Raw genomic sequence first — 14782 nt, 5'->3', positions numbered from 1 at the left:
AATTTATCTGTTCTCGTCATGTGCAGCAGTTCCATATCTCTTTTGCTTACTTCTGTGTTCCAGTTATATTGGGGCCACCTAAGGAGCTTTGGCAGTGTGGGGTTGGGGTAAAATCAGTCAAATGTTAAAGTTGTTAATATGCAAAATGAAGTTGCCTTTTTTTTTTTGCTAGGCACTTGGATATGTGCTTCAGTCTTTTATTGTATAAATTTATTGATATTGAAAGTCTGTAACATTTCTAATAGGAATGAAATTTAATAGGAATGCAGATTTTCTTTCTGCGTGTTTAACTTTTGATTTTGCTTTGCAGTCTAGCAAAAGCAGTGTTACAAGATCATTGTGTGCATATGTGGGTGGGAAAGGGACTGAGAAATCAGGATCATGTAATAAATACCATCAAATTCTATTTCCTGTGTATGTATGTATTGCTAAACATAATGATGTGTAGCTATTGTGTGGGAAATGTTGGTAATGGCAATATTTTTTTGCTAGTGTAGGATTAGAAAGTAAATGAATGTTAAGACATTAAAAGAAGAGCATAGAGAAACTTTGTCTTTTCTGTACATGATCTCAGGAAGAAAACAAAGTAAAAGCTGGAACTATTAACTCTGTAGTTATTTTTTAAGAACTGTTATTGGAAAGTTATACCTTACTCTGAAGTTGGGTGTGTTTTTTCTTGCTTTATGCTTTTCTTTAAACAGCAGATCTGGAATGGACACGAGTCCTCTGGGAGGATTAGAACTGTCTGAACGTACTCCTGGTCTACTAGGGAATACCACCATGGCAGCAGGTCTTGCAAATGTAGGAAATACATTTGGAGGTCCACCAAGTTCTTTAGTTTCTAAACCTAATAAATTCCAAAACTCGCCTATAGAAGATGACGATGATGTAGTTTTTATCGAACCTATACAACCTCCGCAAAATTCTACATCACTGATAACAGATCAAAGGAACACTGCATTTACATCATCAAGAAATGAAGAACTTCAAGGGAATGATTGCAAAATGCTTCCTCCTCCAAAAGACTTAAATTCTCAAAAGGGGAGTATAAGTGAAACTATTATTATTGATGATGAAGAAGACATTGAAACAAATCAAGGACAAGAGAAGAATGCTTCCAGTTTTAATGAACGAAAACTTCCAGAGTGTAAAAACAGAACCAACGATATGGAATTCTCAGCTTCCAGTTTTTCAAGAAGTAAGGTAAATTCAGGAATAGGTAATAGTGGTATAACCACAGAACCAGACTCTGAAATTCAGATTGCTAATGTTACTACATTAGAAACAGGTGCTGTGAGCTCTGTGAGTGATGGTCATTTAGAAAATGCTGAAGGGCGTGACATGAACTTAATGATTACACATGTTACATCACTGCAGAATGCCAACTTGGGAGATGTATCTAACGGACTGCAGTCAAGTAATTTTGGTGTTAATATGCAAACATACACCCCATCTTTAACTTCACAGACCAAGACTGGTGTAGGACCTTTCAATCCTGGTAGAATGAACGTGGCTGGAGATGTATTTCAAAATGGAGAATCTGTGACTCATCATAATCCTGGTAAGTTGCAATTCTGAACATTTCCTTAAAAGCTGAAAATAAATAATGGAATGTTTGATTAAAATATTTTTGGCAGTAGCACAGCTTAGTTTTTTAGCTTAATTCATGTGGAAGATCTTGGTTCCCTTCATCCCCATCACAACCTTACCTGTGACTCTGGAATAAAATATGCTCAATGACATAACGTGTTAGGTAGGTAAACTATCCCAGTTTAGCAGTTAGTGATATCTTCAGATGTTTTGAGGCGCAAGTATTTGTATCTAAAGCAGAGCTATCTGTATGACTTAAGTGTACCCCTTTAATTGACACAAAGGTTAGTGTATCTATGTAACTTTTGTACCTTTTTGTGCAGTTCTATGACTAGTATAATGCATCAAAGTTATTTATTATTTTACTGATCTGTTGTCTTGCCATCAAGACATATAATTTGACATGCAAATAAACCTGAATTTGAAAGTCTGATCTTAAGTTGTAAGTAGCTAGCTGTCATAATTCATTGCATACTGAGCAATTCTTGGTGTTTATAATGCTTAACAAAATGGGGTCCAAGTTACTTGTGGAGTCTCATATTCCTGCAGTAAGTTATATACACTTTATAATTGCTATTTAGTTGCCTGTGATATGTATTTATATTGTACAATATTAATTAGTTTGAATTGGCTGGGTTTGTTCTATATCTCTGTGTAAATAGTAGTATATTGTCTCCTGATTTAGCAAGTAAACAGGTATTGCTAAAAGCCAAATGGAGCAGCCATGAATGGTCTTCTGGAATTGCTAGTCTACAGAATTTAAGCTATCACATAAGCAATTGAAAACCTTCCAAGTTCCAACACATACTGGTACCCTGCTGCTCTGTTAGGTTAGAAGTGAGGGAAAAAGCCAAATTACCACTTTTGCTACAGGTTTAACTTCAGACTAGTTAGGGTCATTTTAAAAGCAAAATTTAAAACAGAATCTAGGTGCAGTAGACCCTTGTTAATGCATGATTTCTTAACTTGCTCATATGCTGATTAAAACACATAGATTTTTTTTAACCTGTTTTTCAACGAATATTTAAATAGCACAGTACTTCAATTTGGTCATATATTACCAAATGTACTTTCGCAAAAGTATTAATATCTTTCATATTGTATTCTGGAAATGGCAGCATGAAGCTAAGCTTTAAGTAGGATGTTAGGTTGTGGGTTTTTTGTGTTAATCTTGAAACTGATTTCAAAATTTGTCTTCTGAAGTTGAAAGCTGGGAAGTTTTTATAGTCTGGATGTCTCGCTGAATAATTTAGAAATTAAATTCCTAATCTTTTAAAACCAACATTCCCACTATTGCTAGTTGATCCCTTAAGACATGGGGTATGATGTTATCAGAGATGGTCAAGTAGTCATGGATGAGAACTTAAAGCATTTGTTACCTTAAAGTAGTGCCTTTGCTTTTCTTGGGGAAAGTGCATCCTAAGAAAATCAGCATGTGCTTTCTCTTAAACTACTGAACTTTTATTTTTGGTGCGATTAACAGAGACACACCAGAATTTTCCCGGTATGAAGGCTGGGACCATAGCAGTATTGAAATAGATTGAGTTCAGAGAGACAGGAGTAGTGGCTGGGAGCCCTTTTAGGGCCTTGATGAAAAAGACTCACTTGGAAGGGAGGAAAAAATAGGTTTACAAGTGGATACGAGATGTATTTCAAGGTGTGCATATATAGGACTTTCTTATGGCTGTGGTATTTGTATGTGAAAAATAAAGAGCACTAGGTTCAAAAGGAAGCAGGAAGGGCTGCCACAGGTAAAAGGGAAGGAGAAAAATACTAAACGAGAGGAATTAGAAAAATGATAAAGAACATGAGAAGAAGAAACAAGAGGAGGAAAGAGGGAAGACAGTTGTAGTGGAAATGGCTTTTGTACAAGAAAAAGCCTGAAACACGGTAGGTGCGGATCATTTACAGGTTTTTGTACTTAAAGATGTAAGGGAAAGGTTTTCAAGATTTAAGTTTCAATTTTGTTCTTTTTCCCTGGAAGTTGCCTCCTTTTCTTCTAGAAAATCTTGCCAGTAGAAGTTAACCCTGCCTGTTAGAAACTTCGATAATATGACAGGAAGCATTTGATCTTAAATATGTTTAATATATTCTACACAATTCCAGTCTAAGATTGCCAAGGATAAATTCATCTTATCTGCATCAGTGGGGTTCCATCTGTTCTGATTTCCAGACTTCTAAAATATTTCCAATGGATGTGTAGACTCCTGGTTAGTTAATTTAAGCCTACTGATGATAAAAATGCTTTGATATATAAAATTTGAAGATCACATTGAAAAACACTGCTTATAGTTCAGAAATAGGATGTAAGAAGTTGGATAGTGAGCTTTGTTTTCAGATACCACAACTTTCTTCAGGGATTTGCTAGTTAGCATTTGTTGATGTCAAAACTTTGCGTAAGGACTTAATACATCAATTTACAGAGCAGTTTTGCAAATCTCAGAACTAGTCCGTTACCTAAAGACACATTCTAGCTTGCATCTTGGACAAGACCTATTATTCATGTTTACTTCCTATATAGAGGTTTTGAAGCCTTTGAAGATGCAAACATGTTTTGTTTCCTGATACTTTTTTTTTTTCCCTAGTGAGAAAGGACTTGGGACATGTGACATCTACATGTTGTTAGAAAAATAGTAGATCAAAATTGTTGATAGTGAGGCTCTGGCAAATCTATTATATGTATTTGTGTCAGTAATAGCGTGGCCAGCAGGACTAGGGGAGTGATTGTCCCCCTGTACTCAGCACTGGTGAGGCCACACCCCAAGTACTGTGTTCAGTTTTGGGCTCCTCACTACAAGAAAGACATTGAGGTGCTGGAGCGTGTCCAGAGAAGGGCAGCGAAGCTGGTGAAGGGTCTAGAGAGCAAGTCCTGTGAGGAGCAGCTGAGGGAGCTGGGGTTGTTTAGTCTGGAGAAAAGGATGCTGAGGGGAGGCCTTATTGCTCTCTACAAGTACCTGAAAGGAGGTTGTAGCGAGGTGGGGGTCAATCTCTTCTCCCAGGTAGCAAGTGATAGGACAAGAGGAAATGGCCTCAAGTTGCTCCAGGGGAGGTTTAGATTGGATATTAGGAAAAATTTCTTCCCCAGAAGGGTTGTGAAGCATTGGAACAGGCTGTCCAGGGAAGTGGTGGAGTCACCATCCCTGGAGGTATTTAAAAGACATGTAGATGTGGTGCTTCAGGACATGGTTTAGTGGTGGACTTGGCAGTGTTAGGTTAATGGTTGGACTTTTCCAACTTAAATGATTCTATGTGTGGTTTGGAAAGTTTCTTCTGGAGCAGTTTTAGTCTGTTCCCCTCAGCTAAATGCGTCCACTCTATGGGAAGCAGTAGGTGCATAACAGAGAAACTTCTGTCCAACACATTAATTCAGAACCTAAAGTCCTTAGTAAGGATTGGAGTACATTTAATAGAATGGTTTGATTTGGAAAGGACCTTTAAAGATCATCTAGTCCAACCGCCCTGCCATGGGTAGGGACATCTTTCACGAGATCAAGTTGCTCAAAGCCCTGTCCAACCTGCCCTAGAACACTTCCAGCGATGGGGCATCCACAGCTTCTCTGGGCAACCTGTTCCAGTGTCTTGCCACCTTCATCAAAGAAATTTATTCCTCATGTCCAATCTAAATCTACCCTCTTTCAATTTAAAACTGTTGCCCCTTGTCCTGTCACTACAGGTCTACAGGTCTTAGTAAAAAATGTCTCTCAAGCTTTCTTATATTGAAAGACCGCAATAGGGTCTCTCCGGAGCCTTCTCTTTTCCAAGCTGAACAACCCCAGCTCTCTTTGCCTTTCTTCACAGGAGAGAGGTTCCAGCCTTCTGTCATTTTTTGTGGCCCTCCTCTGGACCTGCTCTAACAGGCCCATGTCTGTCTTGTGCTCAGGACCCCAGAGCTGAACGCAGCTGAACCAGAGCAGAGTAGAGGGGCAGAATCACCTCCTCGACCTGCTGGCCATGCTTCTTTTAACGCAGCCCAGGATACAACTGGCTTTCTGGGCTGCAAGCACACATTGCTGGCTCATGTCCAATTTTTCATCTATCACTATCCCCAAGTCCCTTCTCTGCAGGGCTGCTCTCGATCCATTCATCCCCCAGTTTGTATTGATACTGAGGATTGCCCTGACCCAGGTGAAGGACCTTGCACTTGGCCTTGTTGAGCTTCATGAGGTTCATGTGGGCCCATTCCTCAAGCCTGTCAAGGTCCTGCTGGATGGCATACCTTCCCTCTAGCTTACCAACTGCACCACTCAACTTGGTGTTATCCGTAAACTTGCTGAGAGTGCGCATAATCCCGCTATGTCGTTGATGAAGGTATTAAATAGTATCATTCCCACTGTGGACCTTTGAGGGACACAGCTCATTGCTGGTTTCCACTTGAAGATTGAGCTGTTAACTGTAATTTTGTGATGCAGCCGTCCAGCCAATTCCTTATCCATCAAATCCATGTCTCCAATTTAGCAGGAAGAATGTTGTGGGGGACCATATCAAAGGTCTTAGAGAAGTCCATGTAGATGAACAGAAGTCCATGTAGATGAGTTTCAGATGCTTTTGGACTAGAACTTAGGTTTTGTTTCTCTGAATGGAATCTAGTGCATCAAAACTGCTCCAAAAACAGAACCAACACCTAGTAAATTGAGGATGCAGTTCAGAATTGCCCCGATCTGAACCAGGTCATTAATGCAGATGTAGCTGAATATGTTTCAGGAGCTGCATACATCTGTAAAACTTTTACTGCCTTCCTCCCCACCTCTGCCCCAAGTTGTGCTGGTAGAGTTTTTTCAGCTTTTTTTAAAAGCCATCATTTCATTGAGCCACTTTTGCAAGATGGCTCCACATAATACATACATCGGTGCAGATGAGAGTAAGGAATAATTTTATAGCAATTTAGAGCAGGAATGAGTGCGAAAGAATGGGAACACCCTGAACAACCGTTACAGTAAGAAGAAATTGAACATGAAACTGTACAGTCTCATAAAATTGGCCATTAAAGAATTGCAGATAGGAACCTGAAGGATGAAGATATAAGGGCAAGGAAGTGTGATACACCTTCTCAGTTCAAGGACATGAAAAATGGATTTTGCAGATCCTTTGTAGAGAATATAAAGTGGAGGATGTAACATGGTTAAGAAGTGAGATGTGAAGAAAAGCCACAATATAAAAATTAATGTCTGTGAAGGTGTGATGTGGAAGAAGTGAAAGCAAAAAAAGGAAAGGCAAGAAGATCTTTAGATGTTCTTGTGGTATGTTTGTGGAAGGAGAAATGCAACAAAATGTCAATTAAGGGAGGCTGTCTGAAGCCGTAAGATACTAAGAAAATATTGAGATAATCTTAATGAGGTACTAGGAGGTCATGGTAAAAGTTTCAAACCCAAATGAGCATAGCAAACTCAAGTTTCTGTGAGTGGCAGTTGAGCGCTACTGGAATTACAAGCACATGTAAGTTCACTGCACATGCTTACATATTCCTGGTAAGAGATACAATGTGCTCCCACTTGAAACTGATGAGAAGAGAGGAGAATGTCAAAATATTTTGAGGTGTTAAGGTTACCAGGGTATAAATATATCTGAGATAGTAGACATAATATAGAAAAGGTTGAAGAGGGCACTCAAGTGAATTTTGGCTTTAAGCACTGTGGTAATGTATCTTAGTTTATCGGTATGGATCTCATGTCTTCAAAGGTAAACTTCTTTAATGGTTTAAAGACAAATGTGTTTTGTTCTGCTTCCTTTCTCGCTTCCCCTCACCTCTTTGTTCCACCTCTTCTGTTTACCCTCAAGCATTACAATGGGTAAATTTCCAACTTGTCTTACATGTCTGAGAAATAGGACATCCTTGACAGCTACAAAGGCACACTGGAAAATGATCTTCTACTTGCTAAGGAATGTACATTGTTTGTTGCTGTAACAAAGGTTCTTGGAACTTCGTCCCTAGAATTAATTTTAAAACTATGCAGCAGAATATATTGTTAATAAAACCCTCTTGGGGAAGCGGAGGACTTTAGAAAATAGTATGAGGAAAGGGTGCCTTCTGTTTAATGAATGATTATGGACCAAGATAATGTCCCTTAAGAATAAGGGATGGGCAGTTGCTGAAGTGTGTAGGTTAAAGTTTTTGTTATCTGAAGTTACAGAATTTGAAATAATCTTTCTTATATTTGGTTGTTAATATTAGTTGTAATAACACTCCAGCAATACACTGAGTTACTACAGTAAGACATTCAAGGCTTTAGTATTTTTATTTAGTTACAGTAAATGCTGTGTTTGCTCTTTACTTAAAAGTAGTAGCACAAGTACTACCAAATACAGTAATATTTATGCAGGTGTTTGCTATTCAGTAGGTAACAGTGGAGTACTGTTCTAGATGCTGGGAATAAAAAGCTTGAAAGGTAAGTCCCAAGTGCTGTGACAGTATTTGGGATAGCTGACACATACTATTGAAAATGTGTGTAAATGTTTTTTATAATAGAAAGAACTTCCTATTCAGGTTTTAATTAATGCTTAAGTAATGTATCATTCTTGGCATTCTTCAGAAGCTCAACGTTCCTAAATTCTGGTGATAATTATTTAAAATGAAAGCTTAAATTCCAGAGAAAAGCCTAGAAATAACATTTTATTGGGGGATTTTTTTTCACAGAACTGTATATTCTGCTCCAAACCAAGATACTGAACCTGTAATTTAGCAGAAGCATGTGATCTTTCTAGATGTATTTCTGTTGGATAAAAAGTTTTACTTAAGTTCTTGTTATGCAAGTTACTCTGTAGCATGTTATGCTACAAAAGATTGGGCAAAGATGACTTTGTTCCATAATAGTCTGTTGTCCAAAAATACAGATGGAAGACTAGTGGAGCCTGGAACACAGGGACATGGATTTGTGTACTGCCAGAACTTAATGAAATATTATTTTCTAGGTTCATTGATTTCTACTGAGGATGACTTGGAACTCTCATGACTTTGCCAGTTTGCACATTAAGTGGTATTCATTGCATTGAAAAGATTATTGAGAAAAACAGGAACTCTTACAGGAATCAATGACATAGAAGCAGATCCCAGATGTGGAGCCGCTGTGCTTCGCTCTAACTGCAGTGTAGTTCTCTGGCTGCAGGCTGGACTAGGAAACTAGTATGGGGAACCCCAGCTCTGGGGTTTATCACTGAGGCCAGACACGTGAACTTTTACAGATGCTTGTTAAAGCTTTACAACAAAATAACTGATGAAAAGCTTAAGATTTCATGTCCTTATAAATTTCTAGAGTTTATATCTCAAACCTTAGTTTAGAAATTCTACGTTCTCTGTTGGTGTCTTTTTTTTTGTAATTGCAGTTTTGTCTGAAGATAAAATTGTGAGTTTGCAAACCCAGTCCAAGTGAATTGAGGTCTGCAAAACTTGTCACTAGATGTAGGATGAGACCAACCTGAAATTTGTTCATGTTCTGAAGCTTTGTAACAATGGAGAATGGTACCATCTAACAGTATTTTATTTTAAACCTGAACTTCTAAAATATCATCTTTCTTCTGTTGCCAGTTCCAACAGAAAAATTATTTTATGATTATATATCTGTGAATATTATTCTATATATATGTACATGTCTGTTCACTTTTATGTTTGTTTGGTTTTTGTCTTGAAGATTCTTGGATATCCCAGTCAGCTTCCTTCCCTAGGAATCAGAAGCAACCAGGTGTGGATTCCTTGTCACCTGTAGCATCACTTCCTAAACAGATTTTCCAGCCTTCTGCGCAGCAGCAGCCTTCTAAACAGGTTAAAGTCACATGTGCAAACTGCAAAAAACCTTTACAAAAGGGACAGACTGCGTATCAGCGAAAAGGATCAGCTCACCTTTTTTGTTCTACTACCTGCCTGTCATCATTCTCACACAAACCCACTCCAAAGAAACTTTGTGTTATGTGCAGAAAGTAAGGGATTTTTAAATTTTGTTTCATATTAGCAGCTAAATCCAGTAATACTTGAGATTCTCATGCATGTATGAGAATTGCTCCGTTAATGACATAAAATCTGACTATAAGTGTCACTTTAATGTTGTTTGGAAATGTTGAATTCACTGCCTGCTATAACAAAATAAAAAGTCTACCAGCTTTTGAATTTGGAGTATGGTAGACTGTTTCTATGAAAGCCAATACACTAAAAATTATTGGTTGTTTTTTTTTTTTTAAAGACAAGGTGTCCAAGTTATAATATACCCTGTGACAAGATATATTTTTTAATATGTAAAGTCCTTTATGAAAAGAAGTGGACCTTGTGTTGTATAGAAAGTATTCATTTTGATAGATGAAGATACAAAATCAAGAGGCTTTAGAAGGAGGAGGAACTGGTACTTGCAAGAAGCTGGAAGAAATTTAGGAGCTCTTCCACTGTTTGCAGTGTGGGGAGAGGAGAAGCCTTAGACATTCCCCATAGTAAGGGGCAACTATGGCAATTTGAAGCTTAAGATACTTTAAGTGGGAAGTACAGAGGGAGTGACAAGCATACCTAGAAGTGGCTTATTCTAAATTATTGGTTAGGTTTGACTTGTAATTTTTCATTATTTCCCAAACTTAAAATTGCCAAAGAGAAGTCTTCCATAATTGTACTATTGTAGCGTTAGGTGTACAAAATAGCTGTACTATCTTTCTTTCAGGGTGCTTATTACTGAGATACTTGCACTTTTTCATGTTTTTTCAGTAAAGTCTCAATCCAGTACACCCTGCAGTGACACTATGATAAATTCTTGCTGAAATAAAGAAGGCTTGCAGTAAAGACTGCCTTCATTAATGTATGTTTTGGAGAGGGTGATCTCTGCTCAATTGCAGATTTAAACTGGTGAAAAAGGTTTTTTCAGTATGCAATGTGGTGGATTAATGACTTGTATTCAGATGTAAGCTACTGATCTGAGTGTCTTTTTTTTTTTCCCCCCCTCTTCTTGAGACTCAGTAAAAATAACTTGTAGAAAGTATTGATATCCTGTATATTCGTACCTTGGTATCCTGTATGTTCATACCTTGGTATACTGAAAACCTAGCAGATGTAACGTATTTTAGCTTTTTTTAAATACATGTAAAAGCTCAAATTCTTTCAACCCTTGCCTCTACAGAGATAGCTAAAAGCACTTTGTACTCTGTTGGCTTGTATATGTTTATACGCTATTTTTTTTAGAAATAATCTGGCGGCTACCATATTCACCTAGCTGTATGATATATAAAGATGAAGATTAGTCTAATCTTTTTATTTCTGACTGAAATCTTGAAAATTCATGGCTAAATCTGTGCTCTTGCAACTTTGGAGATACTTATCTGTGTATTGTAAGAGGTTAAATATAAAACTGCCCTAAATGAAAAGGCTTTATTTTTGAATTATGAGGAAAATACCTTATGTCTAACTTTTGGGGTTACCTAAAGTAGTTTGTTTAGTGTATTTGATTTCTAGAGAACCTCTGTGACAATTTTTGAGGTGATGTTGGTCTTCGCTCTTCCACTAATATGCAGTTGCTTACTCAATTACAGTTAAATAGAAGGCAGTACATGCATGAAATTGTTCCTCTGCAGCATGGCTTCGTTGTGAAGCTCAATCTTATCCAGCCTTTTTTTCCTTTATTGCCAAACTTTTGCTAGCTGGTGGTAGCAAACCAGGTACTCTTTGCTCCGTACTTGCTTCTGAGTTCTTTTCCTACTAAAGCAGACATAATATTGTCAGATTGCAGTTCAGTGGAAGGATAAGGGAATTCTAGCAAAATCCAGGAGATCTTGAATGTAGATTGGATAGATTATAATAGTTGATATGTCATAGGTCAGACTTTCAGAGGTAATGCTCAGATTTATCTTTAAATATGTAGATTACTTTAAGTGGAAAAAGTGAAGTCTACAGTAACTTTTAAAAAAAAAATTATAACCCCATCTGAAAAGTCAGAATTCTTACATTTTTTTTCTTGTAAACCACTTTTTCTAGCACTCCTTCTGAATCTTTGTAACTACATAAATAGCATAGGAATTATTATAAGAAGGAAATTACGGGAAATATCTAGCATTCTCCTTAGTGTTTATAATTTTTATTGACTCGTGTTACTCTTTTTGACTTCGCACTTCTGTCCTTTGATACAGGTTAATAGTGTTTATAAGTCCTGGTGGAATCGAGCTGGAAACTGTAAGCTCCTCAGGGTAGGAGCTCTGGCTTTGTTTTGTAGAACAGAAGTGATAACACTCCCCAACACAAATTCTTACTAGCTTGCCAAAGGGCAAGCCAAAATCTGCTGACTTTCCTTTGATGGAAGAAGGCAGGCCTGCAAGTGTTAATATCCAGGCGCGGTACAAGTTTATTTTCAAGGGAGTCTGTCTAGGGAAGCATACAGCATTTTTCCACTCATCCTGGTTTTAGGGCTCCTAGGTGTGAGTGTCTGGGGCATGTCTCTTCCAACTGGTGATCCATCGTGATGTCAATAGAGATCCAGATGTGCCCAATCAATTTTTTATTTTCTGCCCAATAGCATTTCCTGTATTTCAATGATAGTTTTTTTACTTAGAGGGTAAAGGAGGAGGTTTTTATTTCTCCTTACTGCTTCTAATTTATGGGATGTGATAGTTTGGGATCAAGAGTGAAACTACCTTAGAAATGACTGTAGAAGTTTGGGAGACCTGATTACAAAGGTGCACTGACAAGCATGGTGTTAGCAACTTTGCTAAGTTTGCAGTGTGTGCAGCACACATTGAAGATCAAGGAAGTCTAGAATTAACTTCAGTGAAAAACAGTGTAGGTCAGTTTGGTTAGAAGAAAGTTTGTTCAATTTCAGTTATTGATGGTTGCATGTCTGGTTTAATGGATTAAATTGGTGCAGTTTCATAGGCAACTGCATGAACTGTTCAGGTGCTTTGGAACTTTAAAGTAATGATGAAATTAACTTTTTAAAATTTTAAATTATAAAACTTCTAGGCAAGTTTGTGGTAGAGTTTTAAGCTTTTTGGTTATATTTATAAGTATGAGAAAACAACCTTCTCTCCTCGCCTCATCCTATCCTGAGATTAATACTGTAAATGGTGGTGCTACATACAAATAAAGACCATTTCTTGCCTTTTACTATCAATCTGAAACTTAAGTTTCATATGAATTTTTCATATGAAACTTAAGTATAGCTTTTGTATAAAGTTGCAAAAGGGCTAGTTGAAATTTGCTGTGTTAATTTTTTGTATAAGATTGAGTTTGCCACAGCTGGTACCTAATGGTGCATTAATATCACTTAATTCTAGAATAATGTAATGGGAAAAAAAAATCCAATCCAAACAAAAAAATAGGTTGTTACACAGGAAAGACATTGTACTTGCAGTAGGTGTAAAAATATTATTAAACTTAGTGTTTGACATGTGACTAACAACTGTACACCCACAAACCCAGTTTGAAATGTAAGCATTAAAAGGAAGGATGAATCTTATAAAATGTAAAGTGTTCTTGTTTAAATACATATATGTATTTATACACAAGCACACTAGAGGTTTTTTTTGTCTTTCAGAGATATAACAACAATGAAAGGTACCATTGTTGCTCAAGTCGATTCAAGTGAGTCTTTCCAGGAGTTTTGCAGTACATCATGTTTATCCTTCTATGAAGATAAACAGAATCCCTCGAAAGGAGTTTTGAATAAATCAAGATGCACTATCTGTGGTAAACTAACTGAGGTCTGGTTGACTGGTTTGTTTTCTTTTTTTTTCCCCTCTTATCTTTCTCAGTAATGATGATATTAATAACTTCTATTCTGAAACAAGAGAACTGAAAATAAGAAAATTTAAAATGATTCAGTATTGTCATATGTAGTGAGATATTAAGATATGCAGGCTTAATATTCATGAAGAGCCACTGACAGAAGAAGGAATTCAAAGAGGTTAATATTTGATTTTTTTTTTCCAGAAACTTGAAGTGCCTTTTGTTAATATCTTGTAGCTACTGTCAACAATTTTATTAGGCATAGAATCTTGTAATTATAACCCAGATCTCCCATGTAGGAGAACTGCTGTTGAAAAAAGCCAATATTTACTGTATTATTTACTTTATTTTTACTGCATATTTTGAAAGATTATGCAAAAGTTTTTAGAGATATGTAGAATAGACATAATTTTAAATTCTCATTAATGTATTAATTTACTCTTGATGCTGTTACTGGGCCTGCCATAGATCAGGCTACTACTTTACACAGCATATGTGTCTGGCCAGTCTTTATATGCCATGTTGTTAGCCTGCAAATTGAGTATTTTATAAAATTGCATAAATTTACCTTCTGCTTTAATATGCAATTGTTACATCCTTCTCTGTGATCTTTGCTTCTAGGCTAAAAGAACAAATGGGTCCAACATTTTTTCTAGAACTTTGGAGACAACAGAAACACCAATTTCTGTTTCTATATTTCATGGTCATTTCAAGCATCTCTGTTCTTAAATAGTGAGCTAGTATAATCTGGTTTTAGTTATTGTCCTTGAATGTAAGACTTTTGGCTTGTCTAGTATTTTAAAACAACTTCATGCTTGTGTGGTGATAGAATACATTTTTTTATTTTTATTTTTTAGATTCGTCATGAAGTTAGCTTTAAAAATATGACTCATAAGCTGTGCAGTGACCATTGCTTCAATAGATACAGGATGGCAAATGGTTTAATAATGAATTGCTGTGAGCATTGCGGAGAGTATTTGCCCAGTAAAGGAGCTGGAAACAATATTCTTACTATTGATGGTCAGCAGAAAAGATTCTGTTGTCAGAACTGCGTTGGTGAATACAAGCAGGTAATTACTTCTTTACCTATAAATTAAAATTAAATAAACATTAATATGCCTTAAATTTATCCTGTTACTGATAACATGGTTTTACTTCTCATTAGAAGCCTAAAGTAACAAAGACTTCTAAAAATGAAATTCATTCCAGTGGGGGCAGACTAGCTGGAATGGACGTTTTACTCCTGGCTTTTTTTGAATGCTGCTGTAATAGCAATACCTATTTGTTATTAATGAAAATATCTTTAAAATTAAACTTTCTGTTAATTTCTATTTCTTTCTAATGGGTGTATCACAAATATATTAATAGCAAGCCCGACACACAGGCTTACTAGTCCTTAAGTGATGTTCTTTTTTAGATATAAAAGCTCAGTTGTATGCAATCAAAACATTCAAAAATGTGCAGAGCATACAGATTGGACATTGCTGTGAGAATGTTCTAACTGATTATACATTG

General features: G+C 36.7%; 1 protein-coding gene across 27 annotated transcripts in view; it reads left to right on the top strand.

Annotated features, from left to right (window-relative positions):
- The window catches only part of ZMYM2 (zinc finger MYM-type containing 2), a 95501-nt gene that overhangs the window by 22361 nt on the left and 58358 nt on the right, over positions 1 to 14782 (top strand). For 22 of the 27 annotated variants that reach the window (XM_072850535.1, XM_072850534.1, XM_072850528.1 and 19 more), the window contains 4 exons: positions 702 to 1561; positions 9213 to 9498; positions 13077 to 13242; positions 14125 to 14337. In XM_072850535.1, the coding sequence (XP_072706636.1) occupies positions 712 to 1561; positions 9213 to 9498; positions 13077 to 13242; positions 14125 to 14337 (1515 nt within the window). In that variant the 5' untranslated portion in view covers positions 702 to 711. The remainder of the gene's footprint in view (positions 1 to 701; positions 1562 to 9212; positions 9499 to 13076; positions 13243 to 14124; positions 14338 to 14782) is intronic. The other 5 variants (XM_072850548.1, XM_072850536.1, XM_072850550.1 and 2 more) reach the window with 2 other exon arrangements.

The sequence above is a fragment of the Ciconia boyciana genome, chromosome 1, assembly GCF_034638445.1.
Source record: "Ciconia boyciana chromosome 1, ASM3463844v1, whole genome shotgun sequence".
Classification (NCBI taxonomy): Eukaryota; Metazoa; Chordata; class Aves; order Ciconiiformes; family Ciconiidae; genus Ciconia; species Ciconia boyciana.
Note: the sequence above shows the minus strand (reverse complement) of the source record. Positions and strands in the feature narration are given on the sequence as shown.